The sequence below is a fragment of the Chelonoidis abingdonii genome, chromosome 4 (genome assembly GCF_003597395.2).
Source record: "Chelonoidis abingdonii isolate Lonesome George chromosome 4, CheloAbing_2.0, whole genome shotgun sequence".
NCBI lineage: Eukaryota > Metazoa > Chordata > Testudines > Testudinidae > Chelonoidis > Chelonoidis abingdonii.
In genome coordinates this window covers 26334303-26357358 of record NC_133772.1, presented here as the reverse complement: position 1 = coordinate 26357358, position 23056 = coordinate 26334303, and the positions used below count along the sequence as shown (strand labels likewise).

Here is a 23056-nt window from a genome sequence, read left to right as displayed (position 1 = left end):
ACCCATTTTTAGCAGGCCATATCTCAAAATATGGGAATGCTGGCAAAGGTAACCCATCATACTTATCCAAGACAATATGTGATGAACTCATTGGTCTAATGAGTGACAAAGTTCGTTCAGCTATTGTGGATGAAATAAGTACTGCTGGGTACTTCAGTTTATCTGTTGACTCTACACCTGATCTTTCACATATTGATCAGTTGAGTATTGTACTAAGATATGTGTTTCCCGCAGATGGAAAACCAGCTGAACGATTTATAACATTCCTCAATTTGAAAAGCCATACTGGTGAAGAAATGGAAAAATCAAGTACTGAATTATCTGTGCCAAATTTGCAAAATAGATTTCTCAAAGTGCAGAAGTCAATCTTCTGACAATGCTGCCAACATGTCAGAGTGTTATCAAGAAATGCAGAAGAAGCTTATAGAACAGAACAAATATGCCATATTCATACCATGTGCTGCACACTCTCAGTCTTGTTGGCTGCAGTGCTGTTGATTGTTGTATGGTGGCAGTAAGGTTTTTCTCAACAGTCCAGTTACTTTATACATTTTTCTCTGCCTCAACACACCGATGGGCAGTTCTTAAAACATATTTGGGCAATGATCGTGTGTTGAAATCTCTTTCTAATACTCGCTGGGAGGCACATGCAGTGGCAACAAGTGCAATTCTGGAGTCCTACTCAAAGATTGTGGATGCATTAGAAAGTATAGCTGAAGACCAATCACAAAAGGGAGAAACTATACAAGAGGCAGAAAACATTGCAAACAAGATGCAAGAATTAGAGTTTATATTCATGTTGACCATGTGGAATGAAATTTTACAACACTTTTACCACACAAGTCAAGCTCTCCAAGAAAAAGAATTGGATTTGAAAACATGTGCAGACCTCTGTCAATCAATAGCAGACCACTTACACACTTTGAGGAATGATTTTATGGTATAGTATAGTTTTTATTTTGAATTACATGGTGGGGCAGGGCACCATAATCTTTTCAGTGCTTGGGGCCTCTAAAGGTCTTAATCCAGCCCTGACTACGAGTTTTGCCCTTCTGCCAATTTGAGTCTCTGAGCTGTTGTGAGCTGTGCTGTGATATGCCAACAACGGAGCCCTGGAATCCACCACAGTTGTTTATAGCCAGTCCTTTGTCATTGAACCAGCTCCTTTGCTAGCCCCATTGACCGTGCCTGGTAAGGGCTGGATGCGGTGTGCTAGAACTGGGGCATCAAAAAGAACTTCCCAAAAGAGCTGCTCCCCAAGGGGCAAAGAGTTCTGTGGCACCTTATAGACTAACAAACATATTGGAGCATGAGCTTTCGTGGGTGAATACCCACTTCGTCAGATGCATGTAATGGAAATTTCCAGAGGCAGGTATAAATATGCAAGCAAGAATCAGGCTAAGATCTAGGGTGATCTATTTGTGGTTACTAGCTCGCCTGGAATCCCACTGGTGAGAAAAGTGAGATTTTAAATGTATTTATTGCTATTTGCTGTGTCCTCCAACAGCCGAGTGAAAAACGTGGAGGAGCCCACCTGTAAGAGGTGCTCTTTCCTGTTTGATTCAGAAACACCTGTGCCAAACTGGGAACATGGGTCTATTGAAACTCTTGTGATTTCAGTGACTATTCTGCATTCTGCTTCAGAATTTGCTCTTGGAGGATGTATTCACTGTGCTCAGCAAAGACAAGTCCGCCCGTCACAATGACCTTGCTTGGGCCTCTCTGTCCATCAGACCCCCAGAATTTGGTCTCTAATTGGTATATCTGGTACCCATTCATTCTGATAATGCAGCTTCATGTAGGGCTGTGACTTACCAGCCAAGGGCTCGTCTAGCAGTTGGTTGGCACCAGAAAACGTGCCTTTCCCAAGTGACATTCTTCCCTGGATCACAGTGACTTTTCTGAAGGACTTTGTCTCATAGTTTGCAGCCTGCTGTGGCTCTCTGGGCTCTGCTAAGTGGAGCTGCAGCAGGATTTCAACAGCTCTGACTTCTCGGCAGTACCTCTCCACGCTGAAGCCACCTCCTCTGTCCTCCACCAGCCTCCCATCCAGACTGAGGGATTCGGGCGGCATTGTTTGGTCCCATCTGCCAGAGGCTTACTCCCCTCTGACACCATGTCAGGATGGTGTGCGTAACTGTGCGGGACTCACACGGCGGCACCTCCTGCTGGTCGTCTCAGGGAATTAGCTTCCAGCCTCCAGAGCACCCTCTGTTGGCCGGTATTCCGCTGCCGCTTGGCCCCCATGTCCCTCCCTGGACTCCGGTGCCCCGTTATCTGGGGTGCTGCCCCCTGGCAGTACACCGCTCAGGGTCTCACCTCCCCAGGGAACCTCCACCCATTATCCACTTCTCACCTCAGTCGTAGGCTACTGCCAGTCACCAATTAGCCCCCGAGCCCTACGGAAGACTGCAGTGTCAGCCACTCATCATAGGCAAGGTTGGGTCTGGACCTGCTGCCTCTCTCTGCAACCCAGTGCCTCTATGGGGCCTTGGACAAGGCCCTGCAGTCTGGGGAGTTGCCAACCTAGAGCCCTCCAGCCCCTCTGGCCTTCCCCCAGCCGACTCACTCTAGGCACCCTGAGTTTCCCAGCAGCCAGGCCCCTCTCTCTCTAAAGGCAGAGAGAGACTGTGAGGGCTTCTGGCTCACAGCCTCTTATAGAGACCAGCTGGTTCTGACTGGGGCGTGGCCCTAGCTGTTACTGCCTTCCCCGATCAGCCCAGGCTTTCCTTTCCAGCCTCAGCCCTCTCCCAGGGCTGGCTTTAATCCTTCCAGGGCTGGAGCGGGCCATCACCCCGCTACAGTGTGACACATGGGAGAGCTGGTACTGATTTCCTAGCCCCGGCTGCCTGGCCCGGGTCAGGGTTATTAAAGAACCTACACGGCAGGGGTCCAGCTCCATTGACTCCCATGGCTGCTGTTCCAATGAGTAGCTCCAGCTCCTACTGAAGATAGTTTCAGGCCTCTGAAAATCAGGTTCTAGGTGTCTCACCCAGATGCCCCAGAGCAGTGGATGCTTTCTCCCCATCAGTACCCAGCCCAAGCCAGAGAAGCTAATGATCTAACCAGCAGACCAAATTCGGTGATGAATCCTGGTCCCGTGCCACCTGAGGCATGTTGCGCATACGCTAAGAAGAGGTGGATGCTTTTGAAAAAATAGGTCTGAAGCTCACTGTGCCTCAGTTTATCTATATTTTAAAATGAGCATAACAAAATGTGCCGTGGAGAGGTGGCATCAGACTGCTCAGGCGATGCTTTGATCTGCGCAAATAAAGAGAAACACAGAGCGACATTGTGCCACAGAAGAACATGTCCCAGGACTGAGTGTTTCCTGCTGCTCTCGCTAACATTTTGTTGATAAACATGGTCCTGCAGTAAAGCCTCCGAAATCCCACAGAGAGAAATACTCACGGGCCATCAGTTCAGACCAGGGAAGCAAGGTGCCGTCAGATGCTGCTGCTGGAGAATGACATGGGAGAGGGAGGAGAGCCACAGACAGAGAAGATTCTCTCCCAAAGGTTAGCTAATCCTCCAGTGAATTACACTGCGGCTGGGGCTGATTAAGAAGGATTCTGATTCCACTAGATCAGTGAATAAAACCAGCCCTGTTTATACTCAGGAGCAGGGGAATTTTTGTCATTTGCTATCTGCTCGATTTATTATATTCATATTTATTGAGGGCAAGGCCCCATTGTGCTAGGTGCTGCACACACAGGTGGCGAGGGACAGACCATGCCCTGTGGTATTTACAATCTACCTGGACCAGTGCGTCTCAAAGCCGGTCCGCCGCTTGTTCAGGAAAAGCCCCCGGTGGGCCGGGCTGGTTTGTTTACCTGTTGCGTCTGCATGTTCGGCCAACTGCAGTTCCCACTGGCTGCGGTTTGCCGCTCCAGGCTATTGAGGGCTGCAGGAAGGGTGGCCAGCACATGCCGCTTCCCGCAGCCCCCATTGGCCTGGGACGGCGAACCGTGGCCAGTGGGAGCCGTGATTAGCCGAACCTGCGGATGCGGCAGGTAAACAAATCAGCCCGGACCTCCAGGGGCTTTCCCCGAACAAGCGACGGACTGGCTTTAAGAAGCACTGACCTAGACAAAGCAAACAATATTACGCACAACTGGGGAACTAAGGTGCAAAGAGAACTGGCCAAGGTTGCACAGTGAGCCAGTGGCAGAGAAACAATTGACCCTCCCCCCCTCCCCCCCACCCTTCAGGATGAGAGACCAGCTTCCCATTGCACAGCTAGAGGATCAGGCAGCTCACTCTTCACAGAAATGGCTGCTCTTAGGCTAGCCCTGGAAATGTACAGGGGTGGAGGGGCAGAGCTTATAAGCAGGGGTAACTATTAGTGTGTTTGCACTGGAGACGGCTGTAATTAACACTGGCTTTATCCCCCACACATAGAGAGCCATGCAGTGCATGTGGCATTATGTTTTATGAATACCCCAGGCTGAGTGCAGAGTGTGTCGTGTTGATTAATGGTACCTATTAGACTTCATTCTCTTCCTAATTGGCATTTTTGTGTACAGTGTGTCAGTGTGAAGGTGCCCTCATTAGCCTGATTAGCACTCTTGTCAGTCACCTGTCACCCAGCCAGGCTCTCCTGCTCCCTGGAATGGCGACTGACTTTTCCCCAGGATTTAAATATAGAGGCGCTACCGGCTTTTCTGAATAAAGCAAAGAAGCCACCTCCAGGGCCTGTCCATTTGCTTCCCTGCCGCCCACTGCCTCATCAATCACTCTCTGAGCACACTGCCTCTGCAGGGAGGCAGCTGTCTCCGGGGATGGCGGCCCCATCCCTCACTCTGCTACTACTGAGATCAGCCAGGGGCTGTCCAATCTAGAGCTGAACTGAACCTGCAGAACTGGAGGATTTCAAACAGGGAGAGCCCCTTTGAAGTGCCTTGCTATGGTGACACGGTGAAGTGTCCCTTTAGATCTCAGAAGTCGTTTGTACTGGAGTTGGTGTGGGTAGGAAAGTCTTCCCTTCCCATAGTGTAGCACTCCGCTGTGGTAGAGTATGGAAGCAAGGAGAGATTAAAAAGACTGGGACTGTTCAGCTTGGAAAAGAGACGACGAAGGAGGGATATGATAGAGGTCTATAAAATCATGACTGGTGTGGAGAAAGTAAATGAGGAAGTGTTATTTACCCCTTCGCATAACACAAGAATCAGGGGTCACCAAATGAAATTAATAGGCAGCAGATTTAAAGCAAACAAAAGTATTTCTTCACACAATGCACAGTCAACCTGTGGAACTCCTCACCAGAGGATGTTGTGAAGGCCAAGGCTATAACTAGGTTAAAAAAGAACAAGGTAAGTTCATGGAGGGTAGGTCCATCAATGGCTATTAGCCAGGATGGGCAGGAATAGTGTCCATAGCCTCTGTTTGCCAGAGGGGTGGAAATGAGTGACAGGGGATGGATCACCTGATGACCTGTTCTGTTCGTTCCTTCTGGGGCACCTGGCATTTGCCACTGTCAGCAGACAGGATACTGGGCTAGATGGACCCTTGGTCTGACCCAGTGTGGCTGTTCTCATGTTCTTAGCCCCAACACTGGAGTGACTTCAGACAAGACTGGACTGGACAGTATACCTCATTGGAACAATCCTGCACTGGCTGGATGGGGGCCTGAAGATGGACTCGAAGCCCTCTGTGCCTCTTTTTCATCTCTAACAGCTATGATTCCTGGCAGCCTCTAGGCCAGGCAGATCGTGGCACCTGGCAGCAAACAGCCTGCTTATCTGTGAACACTCTTAAGGGGATCTGGGCTTGTTTGAAGCCGTGGAGCTACTGCAGCTGCCAACAAGACTAAAGGAAGAGGGTACAGAGCGGCCACTGATGTACAGCCAAAGGCGGGGAGGACCTCTGACCTGGCAGTCTCTGTGTGTTTGTGTTACCTTACATCAAAGGCCGACCCATAGCAGGGACCCCACATGGCACCTCCAGGGGGAGCAGCAGCTATGGAGAGGGTTAGCTGCAGAATCACCTCGGGGCGAGGAGACACTGTCCAGAGGCCCCTTTGAAACGATGTTTGGGAGGATCCAGGACATGCAGTCTTACTCCATTCCAATCCCATCACCCCCCAGCCCAAAGCCAGCAGGGTGGGGGCAGGGGAGACAAGAGGCCCTACCTGTCATAGTCTCCATTGCAGAGGGCTCGCACTGGGATGGAGAACGCCTGCCACACAGGGTTGAGCGTGTTCTTAACCACTTCCGTTTTGTGGCAGATGGTGAAGCTGCGGGACAGGAAGGGGCATGTGGTTATCCAACCAAGCCATGGGCTAACCCTGAGAGCCCTGACGCCTTCCTGGAGACTGTGTTAGGGGCCTCTCTGGCTGTGTGGGGCCTTCAAACCTGGTCCCTTAGCCTTCATGCTGCCGCGGACACTCGCCCGGCCTTGTGAACGCTGCCACCGAAGCTTTAGTGGCTGGAAAATCCCCTCAGAGCCTGTGGCCTTGTCTGGGGCCTGACTCAAAGACCGAGAGACTTCACATCACTCTAGCAGGCTTTGGAGCAAGTTCCCAGCCCTGCAGACGGACGTCCCGACATCGTCTCTGTATGGGCAGCGGCAGGGTGAAACTCAATTCACTCCTGCATCCATGGGCCTCAGCCCAGATACACAGACAGGGTCTAGGGCTGAGAGGGGAGACCAGCCAGGGGCCGGTCAGCCTTTGGACTCTCAGGGGCTGATCCTGAGAGGACCTGAGTGCTCATGATTCCCATGGAAGTCAGTGGGAGCTGAGGGTGCTGGGAGCCCCTCGCTGTCACATCTAGGCACTGCTCAGACTCCGTAACCTCTCACACTCAGGCCCTGCCCCTCTGGGGAGCACTCAGGGAGCACAGGGTCTCACCCTGCTATGGACTAGGCCAGCTTATAGCACTCACCCTGGGCATGAGCCTCCCAGATGTCTGCGTCCAGCAGGCCCAGGGTAAATGGGACGTGTCTGCAAGGCCCCGTGCAATATGCTGATCAGCACAGTGAAGGGAGGCAGTTTGGGGGGGAGACGGGGGGCTGCCTTTGATGCAAGGCTGCGGCATGTGCTCTGAATGGGAGTGCCAGCTCACCCCTGCTCTGTTTGTCTTTGATTTAAAGAGATCAATGGGATGAATGTCTCTGTTCTGCTTGGCACACGGCTCATTAAGCTTCTCATCCCCTGGAGGAATTACAGCCTCGTTTCTTCTCTCATCTGCCGGATTCGGGAGAACTCAGGAGGAATTTCATACAGCACCTTGCAATGTGCAGCGAGGGGAGGTTGGCTCCCCCTGCCCTGCTGCCTAGGGATGCACCAGCCCCCATGCCCAGCAGATCAGAGCTGTCACATGCACTTTGCATAGGTGTGAATGGTGGCAGGAGGTGTGAGGGAGTTAATGCATGTTGCATCCCACAGGTTTGTCTGGGCTGGGAACCGAGTGGTGTTTTACATAGCAGTCACTCCCACCGCTGAGCACCCTGGAGCCAGCCATGGTAGCAGGTTGTGGCTGACCCCAAGGGTCCCTTCCCAGGTGTCTTGAGGTGCAGCAAGAATTCTGCCATTAACCCTTGGAACGCCGGCCTTGCCAGACTGCCAGCCAAAGCACGGCTTTCTAGGGGAGCTGTCTGTTCCTAACTCCTCAAAGCTTTAGGGTGTCACGCACATCACTGGGTGACAGCTCCAGGGTGCTGGCTCAGGCCTGAACCATGCACGCATTCCTTCACACTGATCAGTGCACCAGGGGCCAGCCATAGCAGCGAACCCCTCCCCAGTCCTGTTTTCACCTGTGCTCCCCCTCAGAAGTGTGGCAGGCCAATCTAGCCAGCGAAGGCCTCTCCCCCTCCCAGCCACCCACCCTCAGGTGAAGGATGCTGCTGTCTCTGCTCTTTGCCTGAACCAGGCAGAAGGCTGGAAGCAAGAGGGAGGTACTTTGAGGGGGCCAGCATGGCGCCATGGCAGGTAGGTATGGGACCCCACCCTAGGCCTGCTAGCCTGGGGAGGCAAGCGCTGGGCTGGCACTTACGTTCCATCCTCGTTGCTTCGGTAGAACACCATGAAGGGGTCAGACTTCCCGAAGAAATCCTTCTTGTCCAGCTTGTTGGCACAGAACTGCATTGTGGCCACGTCCTGGAGGGAGAAGCACACGCGCTGTGAGTGGCACTGGGGTCGGGGGACGCCACCAACCTGCCGGGCTCCGGAAAGCCCTGCACTCACCAGGGTGGTCGAGGAGAGAGCTACAGCCTGATGGGTACGCTCTGCCCTGGGGCAGCCAGAGTGGCAAAGTGCAGGGGGGGGTCAGGTCAGAACTGGGATGTGCTGGAGGAATTGGGAGGGGACTTAGGACTGGGCTAATAGGGGCTGCAGATAGGGACTGAGGGACAGCGGCAGAGCTGGTGGAGAGCCCAGGGCTGGGCTAGCAGGGGCTGGGGGTTGGGACTGAGAGGCAGCAGCAGAGCTGGGGGGCTGCAAGGCTAGAATAGCAGGGGCAGGGCAGCTCGGGCCTGAGGGGCAGCAGCAGAGTTGGGGGGGAGCCCAGGGCTGGGCTAGCAGGGGCTGAGGGTTGGGACTGAAGGGCACTGCAGAGCTGGGGGGCTGCAGAGGACTGGCATGGTGGGGTAGAGGTTGCGTATTGATAAAGCAGCAGGACCGTGCAAGAGGAAGCCTCACAGCATTTAAGACCAGAAGGGTCCTAGACCATCTCCTGGCCGCCTGTGTAGCACAGGCCCTGAATGGCACCCAGCCCCCCCTGCACTGAGCCCAAAGCCTGTCGTTAGATCAAAGCATTGCCGTCCTCAGGAACCGAGGGGCCCTACGCCCTGTCAGTGGCAGTGAATTGATTTGCTCGGACATGTCCCTGTTCTGCAGAGGAAGGCAACCTTCCTGAGGTCCCTGCCCATCTGAGCTGGGGGGAAGTTCCATGCCGAGCCCACCCTCGCCTGCAGCCAGCAAGCTGGGGCTCCCCACAGCTCCACCAGGAGCAACAGAAAGGGGCTGCCGGGCAGGGGCGAGGCTGGTGACTTACATCCCAGTGCAGGAAGCCCAGGAACTGCCATTTAAAGCACCATAGCTGGGCCCTGCAGGAGGCCTGGCCTGAGCATGCGCTATGTGTTCGTGAGGAGACACCAGCGCAGACGTCAGCCTTGGGGGAGGCCCCCTTTCTGGTGGTTGGGGCAGCTCTCGTTAATACAGGGTCAGCTCCCTCTGTGCATCCCATCCTGCTTCGGACACACCATGCCACGTGGCAGCCCACAAGGACCAAGCCCCATGCAGCCAGAACGCCCCGAGGCAGCAGCCTAGGCAGTGCCAGCGAGCCAGCAGCCTGGGCTGCAAGGGAGATGGAGCCCAGAATCCAGCAGCATGTCTAGGCAGTCTGGGAAGTTCCTGAGGGCAGCAGAGATGAAGATGCGGAGGGGCTGGGCTCATACACCTGCTCTCTATCAGGAAGTGGGGGCAGGAGAAACTCTTAACTGTACATTTCCTGATTCTCCCACAGCTGAGCTTTGCTCAACTCCATGTTCTGTGGGGGGATGACGTACCACCGAGCTGACTATGAGATGGGGGGGTGCTGTTGCTGGCTGTAGCGAGGTTAAACGGTCCTTGGAACTGCCACTAGCAGCCTCTGGTTTCCACCAGGTTAGATTGGCCCTCGTGGGTCTTTTATTAATAAGCGCATGGCCTATTGTGATCACATGACACAGCCCCTAGATGAGAGGTCTCCAAGTAGCACCCAGGAACTGCAGGAAGTGGTATTAGTCAGTCAGTAGGGGGCGCTCTCCCCTGGCAGTCGGTGCTGATGCCAATGCCCCAGTGTGGCACTAGGGGGCGCTGTGCTGCTGGAGGGGCTGCCATTTAGACAAGCAGTAAAACTGGTCCTTTGGGGATTTTAAAGATCCCCTGGTCATTTCCCCAAGGTTGGGGCAGAGAACCCCAGTGTCCTGGCCAAATTCCAGCTGGGTCCTACTGTGCTGCACCAAATTCCCCCTGCAGCTTCAGCTGGCTCCAGGATCCTTTTCTTCTCTTCCCCTAAGAGTTGCACAGTATGGTCATGTGTGGGTGAGCAGCTGCCATGCTCTGCCCCAGAGATGACTGCATTTCTGCAGTGAGCGAGTGATCCAGCCACTCCATCTCTTTCAGAATACGTTTGTGACTGAGCCCGGAGAAGCCCGGTCTAGTGGTTAGAGCAGGGGACTGGGAGGACTCCTGGGTTTCATTGCTAGCTCTGGTAAGGAGCGTTGTCTGTGCTTAGAGGAGGGGCTTAGCAGTCAGGAATCCTGGATCCCTGGCTCTGCCCTTACTGGTGGGGAGACCTTGGGGTAGTCACTTCCCCTATGTGCTTGTCTCCCGCTCTGTGTGATGGGGATTATAATGCTTACCTAAAGCCCTTTGAGCCCCCCACAGGAAAGATGCTATAGACCTGCAACATGTTATTACAATAATCCTGGGGAATTGGCCCCGGGGCTGCTGAACCAAGCGCCAAGGCAGTGGAAACTGACAGCAGGGTGAGACTGCAAATGCAGGGCTGGCTGGCTGCTCCCTGCACACTGCTTCCCCGTTACAGATGCCCTGGAGCCAGAGTAGGTAAACTACAGCCCAGGGACTGCATCCGGCCCGTCAGACGTTTTAATCCAACCTCGAGTTCCCACGGGGAGCGGGGTCTGGGGCTTGTCCAGCTCCAGCCGGGGAATGGGGTCAGGGGCTTGCCCCACTCTGCGCATCCCATGGATCTGTGTGGCTCCCGGAAGCAGTGGCATGTCCCCTCTCTGGCTCCTACACATAGAGGCAGCCATGGGGCTTTGCACACTGCTTCCACCCTAAGCGCCACCCCTGCAGCTTCCATTGCTCAGGAATCACAGCCAATGGGAGACGCGGGGGTGGCACCTGCGGACAGGGTCCCGCGCTGAGCCGCCTGGCTGCACCTCCACCTAGGAGCCAAAGAGGGGACATGCTTCTGTTTCTGGGAGCTGCTTGAGGTAAGCGCCTCCCGGAGCCTGCACCCCTGGCACCCTCCAGTACCCCAACCCCCTCCCCATCCCTCATCTCCTTCCTGCCCTCCGAACTCCTCAGTCCCAGCCCGAAGCACCGTCCTGCAACCCCAACCCCTCATCCCCAGCCCCATCCCAGAACCCTCACTGCCCGCATCCCAATCCCCTGCCCCAGCCTGGAACCCCCTCCCACATCCTGAATTCCTCATTTCTGGCCCAGGAGCCCAGTCCCACAGCCAGAGCCCTCACCCCCTCCCACACTCCAACCGCCAATTTCGTGAGCATTCATGGCCCACCATACAATATCCATACCCAGATATGGCCCTTGGGCCAAAAAGTTTGTCCATCCCTGCCCTGGAGCCTGGCTGAGACCCCCAGACAATGGAAGGCAAAGTCTTGGAGAAGGGGCTGTGCAGAGCATCTGTTACCCCCATGGTGCCAGTCTCCCTAGTGACTGCAGCGAAAGTTGCCATGGGGGGTGCAGTCTGGTCCAGTGTTGGGCGGGAAGCAGTGGTGCCCTCTGCCCCTCATCTGAACACCTGCTCAGTGCGGAGGCCAATGGGAGCTGCAAGCCCCCAGCTCCCATCGGGATAGGACGGATCCTTTAAAGGCCCCTAGAGCGACCCCACTGTCCCGGCTGCTGGGCCAGCTGCCACAGACTGTGTGGGCTCTGGCACCAGCCCCAGCGTGACGGGGAAAGGAGTAGAGGTAGCACTTTCCATGCCCCCATGCTGGCTGGACGCCCCGTCCAATGCCCCCAAGGCACCAGCACCATCGGCTGCCTGTGAAAGCTGCCTGCCTGTCTCAACCCTGTTCCTCTGCTGGGCTCTGCGTGGGCTAGAGAAGGTGCCTCTCTCCAAGGGATCCAAACCCCAAGGAGGTGTCGCTGTCAGGGCTGGCTCCAGGCACCAGCCCAGCAAGCAGGTGCTTGGGGCGGCCATGGAGCGAAGGACCTGCCGCCGAATTGCCGCTGAAGACTGAAGCGGCGGCGAAAGAGCTCCCGCAGATTGTGATCATGGCTTTTGTTTGTTTGTTTTTTTTCACTGCTTGGGGTGGCAAAAACCCTAGAGCGGCCCTGGTCAGGGCTGGGTGGGGTGCAGCCTTGATGGGAGTTGTTTCACTCTCTGCCAGTATTTGTGATCTTCACATCAGCTGGCAGGCTAGCCTCAGTCACGGAGTCCGATTCCCCCCTCATCACCCCAGTTTAAATCAGGAGTGACTCCATCGGGCCTGATTCCCCCCTCATTACCCTGGCATAAATCAGGAGTGACTCCACCAGGCCCGATTCCCCCCTCATCAACTCGGTGTAAATCAGGAGTGAGTCCACTGGGCCCGATTCCCTTCTCATTGCCCTGGTGTAAATCAGGAGTGACTCCACTGAGCTCCTCGAGTCCCCCTCATCACCCTGGTATAAATCAGGAGTGACACCACCGGGTCCGATTCCCCTCTCATCGCCCCAGTGTAAATCAGAAGTGATATTACTGAAGTCAGTGGTGCCACAGAGGTGTCAGATGTGCAGGAGTGAGAGGAGAATCTGGCCCCAGTTGAGTGGCTCTGCCTGCAGTATCAGCCCCATCTGCGCACAGGGGAGTGAATTCCTCTGTGCAGCAGAACAGCTGGCAGGGCTGCTTTGTATTCGCTCCAGCAGGTTCCTGTAAGGGAGGAGATGCAGGTGTCTGGGCTAGTACATGGGAGGGGGCACTGGTATGTGGGCGTGGAGGATGTGTCCTGTGTGGCAGGGGAGGTGTGTGAGCATATGTTCTACATGTGTGTTTGTACGTGTACACAGGAGAGTGTGCGAGTGTAGATCCTTTGTGGGCGTGATTGTGAGCGTGTGTGACTGTGAAATGGGTGTGGGTGTGTGCCTCTGTGTAGGTGGTGTTTAGAGTGGGTGTGTCTGTGGGGCCAGCAATTAGCTGTTTGGGGGCCATGTGCCCATGTGGGAGTTGCCCTGGGCTGAGTTTGGAACTGTCCGGGTTTCCCTGCGGAGCAGAGGGTGCACACGGCCCGGCTGCAGCCCCCACCGCGCAACAATGTAGCAACTGGTGATGACAAATGTGCGGGCTCCCAAGGAGTGGTCACTGAGGGTCACACTCTGCCAGCTTGTGCCAGCTGCCTCCAGCTGCATTCGTGGGTAGCCCTGTCTGTGTCTGCTGGGCTCAGACATGAGCTGCCGGGAGCAGTCTGCTCCCAGAGAGGCAGGGTCTGCCTGAGCAGGAGAGCCCTTGGGGGCGATCCTCCCTGGCCCGGGCAGCCAGGTAGGGCTCTGAGCTGGGGACAGGCCCCTGAACAAAAGAGCCGCCAGCTCCCCACGGAAGACAATGGGGCACTTGATGGCACAGGGGCTGCACTGATGGAGGAGAAAAGCTCTGGGAGCCTGCCTGAGCCAGGCTAGACACCAAATGGGCACCTAATGCACTGTCTGCACACTCGTACCTGCAGATTGTCACACACACACACAAACGTACCCACACACCACTACACACACACACTCATACCAAAGTAAACTGGCCTGGCTCCGCTAGTGTTACCCTTGCTGCCTCACTGACCCCAGTGCAGTTACACCCATTAGCTGAGGATCTAGCCCAGCAATGAGCCTGGTTTAGCACATCCCCTCTCCAAGCGCACAGGGCAGGCCACCCAGGGTGCTCTGCGCAGGACACTGCGCTTGCTGCTGGAGATGGCGGCCAAGGAAGGAGGTGACATCCAGGCCCCAGGCTGGGCTAGGACCATCGTTCCACTTCCCCGGTGCTGCTGTGATCCGGCGTCACACGGTTACAGGGATTGACTCAGCACTTAGACCCTTCCCATGGAGCAGGGCCTGGAGGGGTCTGACAGTGGTTCTGTTAATGCCCTGCTCACAGCGCTGGGGACAGCCATCCTGTGTCACCTCGTCCCCACTGCAGAAGGGTGGATGCACCGCTGGCGAGGCCCTTAGATCAAGTCTCTCCCAGTCCCCCCCCTACCAGGGTAACAGTCTAACAAATAATTCCAAGCCCTTGTGTGCACTCTCGGCCTCGATACTGGGCCCAGAGGTCCTTCTGCCCCTTGTCTCAGGGCTTCACAGGGCTTCCATCTGCCAAGCTCCACAGTTCTCAAGGTTCACCCTCCTTTCAGGGCAGGGTCCTCCTGGAGTCCACCGACGAGTCCCCCAACACAAATTAAAACCACTTCTGCCTCTCCAGGCAGAAATGTCTGTTCCTCTTAAGTTTCCCCTGCTGTGCCCCTCAGCTGAATGTCTCCTTGGGCCACAGCCAGCACCACCGCAGCTTGTTCCACCCTGGTGGCTTCTCCAACTCTCCTGGCCTCTCGCCAGGTTCTTCACTTGGGAGACAATCCCAGGGCCAGCCAGGCTTCCTCTCCAACTCTACCAGCCTCTCCCCTGCCAAGGGAGGGAGAGCAGCAGCTCTGTCCACCCCCTGCAGCTCCCTTCTGCTCTGAGTAACCACCCAGCTCCTCCCCCAGCAGGGCTCATCTGGAATTGGGCATGGTCCCCACTCCAATTAACTCTTTCAGAGCCACCTGCACACCCAGACTGACTTACTGAAACCAATGGGCCAGGGCCCCTTGGCTAGTGCCCATGGGACTCATGCTATCAACTGAGACACAGCTGTGCCGATCATGCCAGCCGAGGATCCTGCCCCGGAACCACACCTGATGCTGTTGGCCACCTGGTTCTGGTGCAGACTAACCAGCGTGCTGCTGAAAAGCTGTATCCCGACACATTGGGGATTTGCTTTGGAGAGACTGCTTGTGTGGATGACGATGCACCACCAGGAAAGCTGGAGGTTGCATTTGATTTAGGGCTTGGTTAGATGAACAGTTACTGTGTGCCAAGCTGGGGTGTCAATCCACAGTGCACCAGCCCACCATGCACTAACCGGTCCTCTGATCCCCTCCTGTTTCGAAGTGGGTGGATCAAAGCTCACTAGGGAACTGTGACATTGCACTCCATATGTTTATGGAAATATGCTAATGAGTATGAATATAATGTAACTGGAATATGCTTCATGCAAAAGGTCTCTTGTAAGGTATCATTACAAAGGTTATAATCTACCAAGCGTGTTCATCCTATTTGTATGCATGTATCATTCTTGTATCTGAAGCTAGAAATATAAAGTATAACTCTGAGGTACTACTGTAATTATGCAAAGTGTGGGCCATTAATGGTGGTTTAGAATCTTGATGGCTCCCATTAACCAGGACAATTGGTTGTAAATGGCTCTGTTTACTTGCAAGCCTTCCTGTGTTCGGTAAGCCAGCCCAGGAAGAATGGTGGAATCCATCTTAAACCTGAGGCTTTTCCATGTAGAAGGAAGAGTGAGGATCCAGAGAGACAAAAGATTCCCGCCTTGTGCCAAAGCTATAAAAGGGGGTGGAAGAGAACACAGGATGGTCCAAGTCATGAGAAAGCCCCTGCTTTTCACCTAAGATGCCTGCTGGAACTAACCAGGACTGTATCAGGGGAAAGGATTGGGCCCAGACTAGGAAGGAGTCTAGTCTGTGAAAGAAGTTTACTGGAACATCTCAGAGGGTGAGATTTACCTGTAAATAGTTTTTTAATGTATTAGGCTTAGACTTGCGCATTTTGTTTTATTGTCCTTGGTAACTTACGTGGTAAACCCAGGACAAACAGCTACGGGGGCGGGGGGTAGGGTAGTAATTAGTCCCAGGGGGTTAAAAGGCCTCTCCCTATCCACTGAGGAGAGAGAACCATGGGGAAATAAGGTTCAGCTGGAAAAGGGGTCACTAGGGAACTAATTAAGTTCAGTTGGCTCCAACTGCTTGAGACCTTTTTACCTCCCCCCACTACATACAGACACACACACATGGAAGGAGGGCGGGGGTGAAAGAAGCAGGGAAGCTGCCAGTAGGCTGGGTGCAGCAAGACACTGAACCCTTCCAGGCAGGCTGCATTCCCTCCCCAGAAGGGAAGGAAAACAAGCACAAGGGACTGACTGAGGAAAGGGATAGCTGGACCCTGTGCTACCTATAAGGATTTGCCTTGCCCAAGCCCGTGTCTCCAAGGCTACAAGGGACTGAGCCTGGTGAGGAGAAGAAGGTACTTTGCCACACTTACTTTGTTCTGTCTGTTATTACTTGAAACCACTTAAATTCTACTTTTTGTATTTAATAAAATCACTTTTTTGTTTATTAGTAAACCCAGAGTAAGTGATTAATACCTGGGGGAGCAAACAACTGTGCATCTCTCTATCAGTGTTATAGAGGACTAAGTTTACCCTGTATAAGCTTCATGCAGAGTAAAACTGATTTATTTGGGGTTTGAATCCCATTGGGAACTGGGTGTCTGGATGCTGGAGATAGGTGATCTCAGCCAAGCCGGTTTTGGTTAAAGTCTGCAGCTTTGGGGGATGGACTAGACCTGGGTCTATGTTGCAGCAGGCTAGCATGTCTGGCTCAACAAGGCAGGGTTCTGGAGTCCCTCCATCCCTCCCTCCCCGTACACTCCGTCCATTTATCTCCAGACACCACATCTATCTATCCATCCATTGCCATATACTCTCATCCATCTATCTGTCTCCATATACCCATCAATCTAATCTATCGATAGATCTATCCCCGTACACCACATCTATCTATCATCTACTTACCTACCTACATGCACTGCTGTGCATGGAAAGCTGCAGTAAGTCATGGGGCAATGGCTGTTCTGCACAGAATAGTGGACAGTCCAGCCTGGGAAGAAGAACCAAGGAGGAGACAGCGTTGCATGGAGAGAAAAGGCCATGCATGCCCCAGTGGTGGGGGAAGCAGCAAGCCAGAGGGCAGGACCCTGGTGCAAGGGTCACCAGCAAGCCCATTTGGAGAAGCACTGATGTGCTGAGCTGACCATGCTTTGGAGCCTGGGAAGGACCTGGGTATGCTCTGTGTCCTGCCATGGGCAGCCCTGAGCTGTGCAGTAGGAGGATATAAATCAGTGTTACTCAATGGACTGCAGCAGCATGAGGCAGTTTTACACCAGCTGAGGATCTGATCCCAGTTTTGAGCCCTAACTCAGGCCATGAGCGTTGATGAGTCTCGTAGTCTCATCCTAGCCAACATTTCTGTGCACCACAAACCCACCCTCCAGGACTGCCAGCATCTCTGCAAGGGAGAGAGGGGCACTGGCAGAGCTGGGTGTGGGGAGTCCAGGGTTGGGCTAGCTGGGGGTTGTGGGTTGGGACTGAGGGGCACGGGCAGAGCTGGGTGTATGGGGAGCCCAGGGATGAGACAGATGACAGGGGGCTGTGGGTCAGGACTGAGGGGCACCAGCAGGTCTGTGTGGGGGGAAGCTTGCCTGGCCCTTGCTTGCGTTCTGCCCACCTCTCAGAGCGTTATGTTCAGCCACAAATGTTTAATAAGAGAACAAAGCAAAACAAGTAAAAGCCCTGGCTATGCAATATTCCTCAGGCCATCCCCTCCTGAGCCTTTCTGCTTGGCGAGATTAAGTCATCAAATATTAATCAGGAGTAATTATCCCTCCTCAGGCACCGCTCTCCTCCCGCAATGTGTGTTCCCAGCCCGGCTCTCCTCCCTGCAGCCCTTGCCCCTCAGCTTCTCAGCCAGCACAGAGCCCCACTGTGGGGTCATCGGCAGGGGTCAGTCTGGCGATTGTCTGTGTGCCGTGGAAAGCAGCCGCTGAGGATCGAGGAGATGGGAGCAGGTGATGGGCCAGGACCTCTCAATCAATGCAAGGGGAGAGGGGATCAGGGCCTTATCAGGAGGGCTGCGCAGCACAGGACAGCACAGGGGGAAGATACCATGAGGGAGTCTCCCTACCACCTAGAACCACGTGGTGGCACTGGGGTCAGCCCATGGGGTGGGTAAACCAACCTCAGCTGAACGCCACATTCCGCAAATGAGACATGGGTAAACTCAGCTCCCCCTCGACAACACTATTGGGGTCAGCACTGATTGAGGGGATGGATGGAGGGACTCCAGAACCCTGGCCCCCACTCCATATAGCACAGACCTGGGGTCAGCACTGCCTGCAAGGCGAGAGCACCTCCTGCTGGCCCCCTGCGCCCTATAGCACAGCGCCCCAAGCACTGTCCTAGGGCCAGCATGGACTGCAAGGGGAGAGCGCCCCCTACTGAACCACCCACCTCACTTCCTGCAGACACTGGGTTTCCTTGGGAAAGGTTTCCCATCCCAGCAGTGACCCGACCAGACTCCCTGCCAGCACGTGGGATCCGCTGTGTTCCTGGGGGTGGGGGATGTGTGATGTGCACATGTCCATGAGTGGGAACTTAGCACAGGTCATTCTCCCCCTCCAGGACCCAGCCTGTTTCGAGGACAGACTCCTCCATCTGCCTCCCCACCTCCCTTGGGACCCTGCCGAGTGGAATCCCACCCCAGGCAGGTTCTGAGAGTCTCCCACAGCTGCCAGGTGCCCTCCTGCCAGTGCCAGTCTCAGACCTACTAGGCGGCACAGCAGCCACAACTCACCCGGCAGTTGCCCAGCTCCTCGGCCGACAGTATGATGGTGCCACACTTTTTCCCTGGAATCCCACTGCAGAAGAAGAGAGAAAGGGTCTGAGCCACTGAGCTGGCCCTGCCCAAAGAGCACCCCACAACCCTGGGCTGGCCCTGCCCCAAGATCACCCCCTGGCCCATAGGTATGGGAACTAGGGGTGCAGGGGGTGCTGCAGCTCCCCCAGATTTTATGCAGGGTTCTGGCCACCAGCCCCACATGCTGCTCCCCGGCTGCTGACTCTGTGACTGGGGCCCTGCGCCCAGGACTCCGCTCCTCGGCCTTGCACCCAAGGCTTTGCTCCCTGGCTTCATGCCCACCCCTACCTGTGGCCCCACTCTTGGTCCCCTTACCCCTGTCCGGGTCCCCCCCTCCCAGAGACATGGTCCTTCTCCCGGCCCCAGCTCTGGGGGCTGGGTGGGTGTGGACAGGGTATGGGGGGGCATGAGGTAAAAAGTAAAAACTGCTTTCAGCACCCCCACTATTAAAAGTGTTCCAGCAACACTGCCCCGCCCTGGGCTGCCCTGGCCCGACAGCCCCCCAACTTCCATGCACCCTTCCTACTACCCCTTTGCTCTATTACCCCAGCCACATGCCTCCTGTCTCCGTCACCTCCATGTGGTACCTGCTCCCCTCAATTATCAACCCCTCTGCTGCCCTCTCCCCACCCTGCCTCCCCTCTCCTGATGCATCCTCCCCCGACCTCTGCCCCTCTTCCAGTGGCTGCTGGCAGACTGCTGGCTGAGCGCAGGGCTTCACCACAGCACTGCCTGGCCTGAGATGGTCGCTGCCATCAGGAAGTGTGGAGGGGAATTCACAGATGCATTTGGGGGGCTGTAATCCAGTGGACTGTGTCTGCGCCACACCTGCCTGCCCAGTTACCGGGGAGTCCACTGGGCCCAGCAGGGTCCCTGGGGAAGAGACTGGCCTTGTCTGCACCAGGATGCCCCCGAGGTGTCGCTCCCCGGGGCGCAGCCCTGGCACAGGCAGGGCTCAGGCTGTTCTCGCCCTGCATGCTGGGTGTCCTGCACTGGCATTAGCTCCAGCTGGGCCCTGGGCAGTGTCGCTCTGTAGAAGGGTTTAGCCAGGGCTCGTCTCTCTCCGGGGCACTGGGGAACCACAGAGCCTCGCTACTTCCTTCCAGTTGTGATGGGGAATTAGCTTGGCCGCGGGGGTCTCACGCCACAGCAGCAGTAGAGGCAAAACATAAGAGTTATTCACACCCGGTCAGCGGGCAGTAGTGAGTCATGGGCTCAGGTCCTCGGCCAGGAGCTGAGCAACTGTTATATAATGAGCAGGCCCCGGCCCTGGGGCAGGGCAGCAAAGAGTCAGTGGTTCAGGCCCTCAGGCAGGGGCTGAGCAAACAGGTAAACAGCAGGCCCAGACTCCTGGCTCCAAAGGGCCTGTGAGAGGGGGAGACTGACACCCACGAGTTGGGTGGCAGGGGGGACGCAGGCCCACCCACTCCACTGCGTCCCAGCCCGAGGCCTTAGCAGCAGCAGAAGACCTGCTGCAGTGTCAGTGGGGATCCTGGCCACAACACACTGACATTGGTTCTGGCAGTGCTGCAGCCAGACTTGGGTCGGCTGCCTCCGGGCTACTTCCTACCTCCCCCTCTAGAGGTACCTGGGTCTGGACGGCTTCCTGCAAGGGGTGAAGCACCCAGGCTCCTCAGGATAACTGGCGAGGGGCAGCCTTGTCAGCTTCTCTGGGTAACTTGTGAAGGGAAGGCTTGGCAGCTCCTCCAGGCTCTGGTCGGCGTCAGGCATCAGCTGCTCCGACCAGTCCTCGGGTTGGCCACCAATTGCCGGGGTCTCCCAACCGGGAGCTAGGCCATAGGTGTCTGGCCTCTCCAGCAGCTGTTCTTCTAGTGCGCTCTGGGGTTGGGCTTTTATACTTCCTGCCCCACGCCTTGACCTCTGGAGGGCGGGCGCAGGATTCACTGGCTCCGCCCACTTTGGTGTCTGGAGAGGCTCGCCCCTGTCTGGGGCGGCGGGGAACCAGACTGCCTCAATACACATTCACTGGGACAAAGGCCCATAACACTGCAGGGCCCTACCTCCCCTGCAGGTGCCCAGACAGCTCCCTGGGCTCCAGTCTCTGATCCGGCCCCCCAGCTTGCCCAGGGTTCCCCTGAGCAGCCAGCCCAGTGGCAGCGACCTCCACGCCAGGCTGCCAAGCTCCTGGGGCACCTGATTTTTAAGCTCAGTGAAGTCTGTTTCCATCCCCATCGGGCTCATTGATTGAAAAGTCAGGAGGAAATTGCTCAGAGGCTGGCCTCCTGGCTGACCTTGGGTAAGTCACTTCACCGCTCGGTGCCTCTGTTTCCCCACCTCTCAGATGGGGCTGATTGGCCTGCCCTCCTGGGGTTGATTAGGTAAGGGCTGCCCAGTGCTTAGAGAGCTAGCAAAACACCAAGCACTGGGCAGTGCACTGGGTGGAAAGCTGGCTGCCCCATCCCACTGGCACTGGATTTGACTGTCCTGCTGGAAGGGCTGGAGTCAAGCAGGCTGTTGACGCAATGAGCATGGCTTTCGATGGACCTTGCTGGCAGCCAAAGGAAACCCAGACCCCAAAACCAGTGGACGAGGGGGAGCCAGTGTCAGACACAGGAGATGGTTCTCAGGTAGACACCAGGCCACCCCAGCCAGGAGTGCTTTGCAGAACTGGCATTAGAAGGGGTCAGGTGAATAGTTTAAATGCAGGGGCTGGCAGCAGGGGCTTGGAGGGAATTTCTGAGAGGTTCTAACGAGCATCCTAACGGGAGGCTGATCATTCACACCCAGCTCCCCTGTCAACTGACCAAAATCAGCCCTGCTCCGTTGGCTCCAGCAGAGCTAGGACACTTGACACCAGTGAGGACCTGATGCCAATGGAGCTACAGCGGATTGACATCAGCTGGGATCTTGCCTGTTGGCTCCAATGGAGCTATGGATGATTTACACCAGCTGGGATCTGGCCCATTGGCTCCTGTGACAGGTATTGCAATCCCAACCAGTATTTGGGAGACCCCATTGTGTTAAGTTTCTGTCACTGTGGGCCAGGCACTGTATGCAGTTCCAGGGGGAAGGGCCACCCCAGTTCCTCTCGGAACCAAAGCTAGTGGGAGGTAATTAGGTAACTCATTCAGGCTGTAAAGGACCCAAAGGACATGAAAAGAGGAACTTCTTGACTTGCTGGCACACCAGCTGGGAACCTGCATAACAAACCAGAGCAATTGGCATTGCTCACTTGTGACCATAAATTTGGTCTAGTTGGTGTTACTGAAACCTGAAGGGACAATTCCTATGACTGGGATGTTAAAGTCAAGGGTTATAACCTAGTTAGGAAGGATTGAGTGGGCAAAAGGGGTGTGGGGAGAAAAATGGACTAATAACTTGGAAGAACATGATCTTGAATACTAATGGTCAATGTCCTAACAGATAAAGCACAAGGTGGGGTGTCATAAGTACATAGGTAAGGTAAGGGTTAATTTTCTTTTGCCTGTAAAGGATGAACAAAGGGAACCAAACACCTGACCAGAGGACCAATCAGAGAACTGGATTGTTTAAAAGTCAGGGGCGGGAATTTGTATACTCAGGGTCTTTGTTGTTTCCTCGGCTATGGGTAAACAAGCTTTTCTTCTAACTCCATCTTCTCTCAAATATTCTACTAAAAGTCTGTGAGTACAAAAGGAAACAAAGTACATAGGCTGTTATATGCTTTGTGTTGTATTTACATGTATGTTGATTTGCTGGACTGGTTTTTAATCGGGCTATCTTTTAAATCAGACTGACTTTATTCATATTTTCTATAAGCAAAGGCCTGTATTGAGTTTTTAATGCAAGATTATTGTTTTTATTTTCTTTCTTTTTATATAAAGTTTCTTTGAAAACTGTGGAGTTTCTTTTCCTAGTGAGGCAAAGAGATAGAATTTCTTACCAGGTATCTGTCTCCCTCACGGGAAGACAGAGAAGGAAAGGAAAAGCCAGGCTGTGGTTTTTCCTATCGTCCCCAGGGCGGAACAGGACGGGGAAAGAGAGAAAGAATCATCTCTGTTCTCTTGTGTTGAGGTTTTTCTCTAGTTACTGCTACGAGACCAGGGAGGGGAATCTCCTGTGTGCTAGCTGTGAATGCCTAGCCTCGGGGGAAGTGAATAGCTCTCTTGGTTTTGCATTCAAGGAGTGAAGTCTAGCCTCGCACCGGCTAAACCCAGGGAAGGGGAGGAACTGCTGTTTTGTTGGGGAAGAAGGAGAGAGGGAGACCCAGGGTTCTGGGTCTTGGGGGTCCCCCAGGGAAAGGTTGGGGTGACTCGGGGGTAACTAGGAACCCCAATAGTCCTAGTTGGTGGCAGCGAGAAAGATCCAAGCTGGTAGTGAGCTTGGGGGAGCTTCAGGTAAGCACCCAGATTTTGGACGCTAAAGTCCAGGTTTGGGGTGGAGGCTTTACCACATGGGGAATTAGTTGGGCTCTGCTACAGAGCCCCAAATCACACTCGGGAATGGGATGGGTGGCTCCTTATGTACCGATCTATCATATGTAGGGAAATGTGTGATTATGGGAGACTTCAATTTGAGTGACATGTGGGAGGTCTCCTGCAGCCAGCACTAAAACATTCTTGGAATTTCTAAATATTCTAGATGACAGTTT

General features: G+C 54.8%; 1 protein-coding gene across 4 annotated transcripts in view; it reads right to left on the bottom strand.

Annotated features, from left to right (window-relative positions):
• LOC116836189 (copine-5) overlaps positions 1-23056 on the bottom strand; it is a 177957-nt gene that overhangs the window by 79749 nt on the left and 75152 nt on the right. For 2 of the 4 annotated variants that reach the window (XM_032799648.2, XM_032799649.2), the window contains 3 exons: positions 18403-18466; positions 7995-8098; positions 6131-6235 (listed from right to left, as the gene is read on the bottom strand). In XM_032799648.2, the coding sequence (XP_032655539.1) occupies positions 6131-6235; positions 7995-8098; positions 18403-18466 (273 nt within the window). Of the gene's footprint in view, positions 1-6130; positions 6236-7994; positions 8099-14607; positions 14698-18402; positions 18467-23056 lie in introns of those variants that run through there. The other 2 variants (XM_032799651.2, XM_032799650.2) reach the window with 2 other exon arrangements.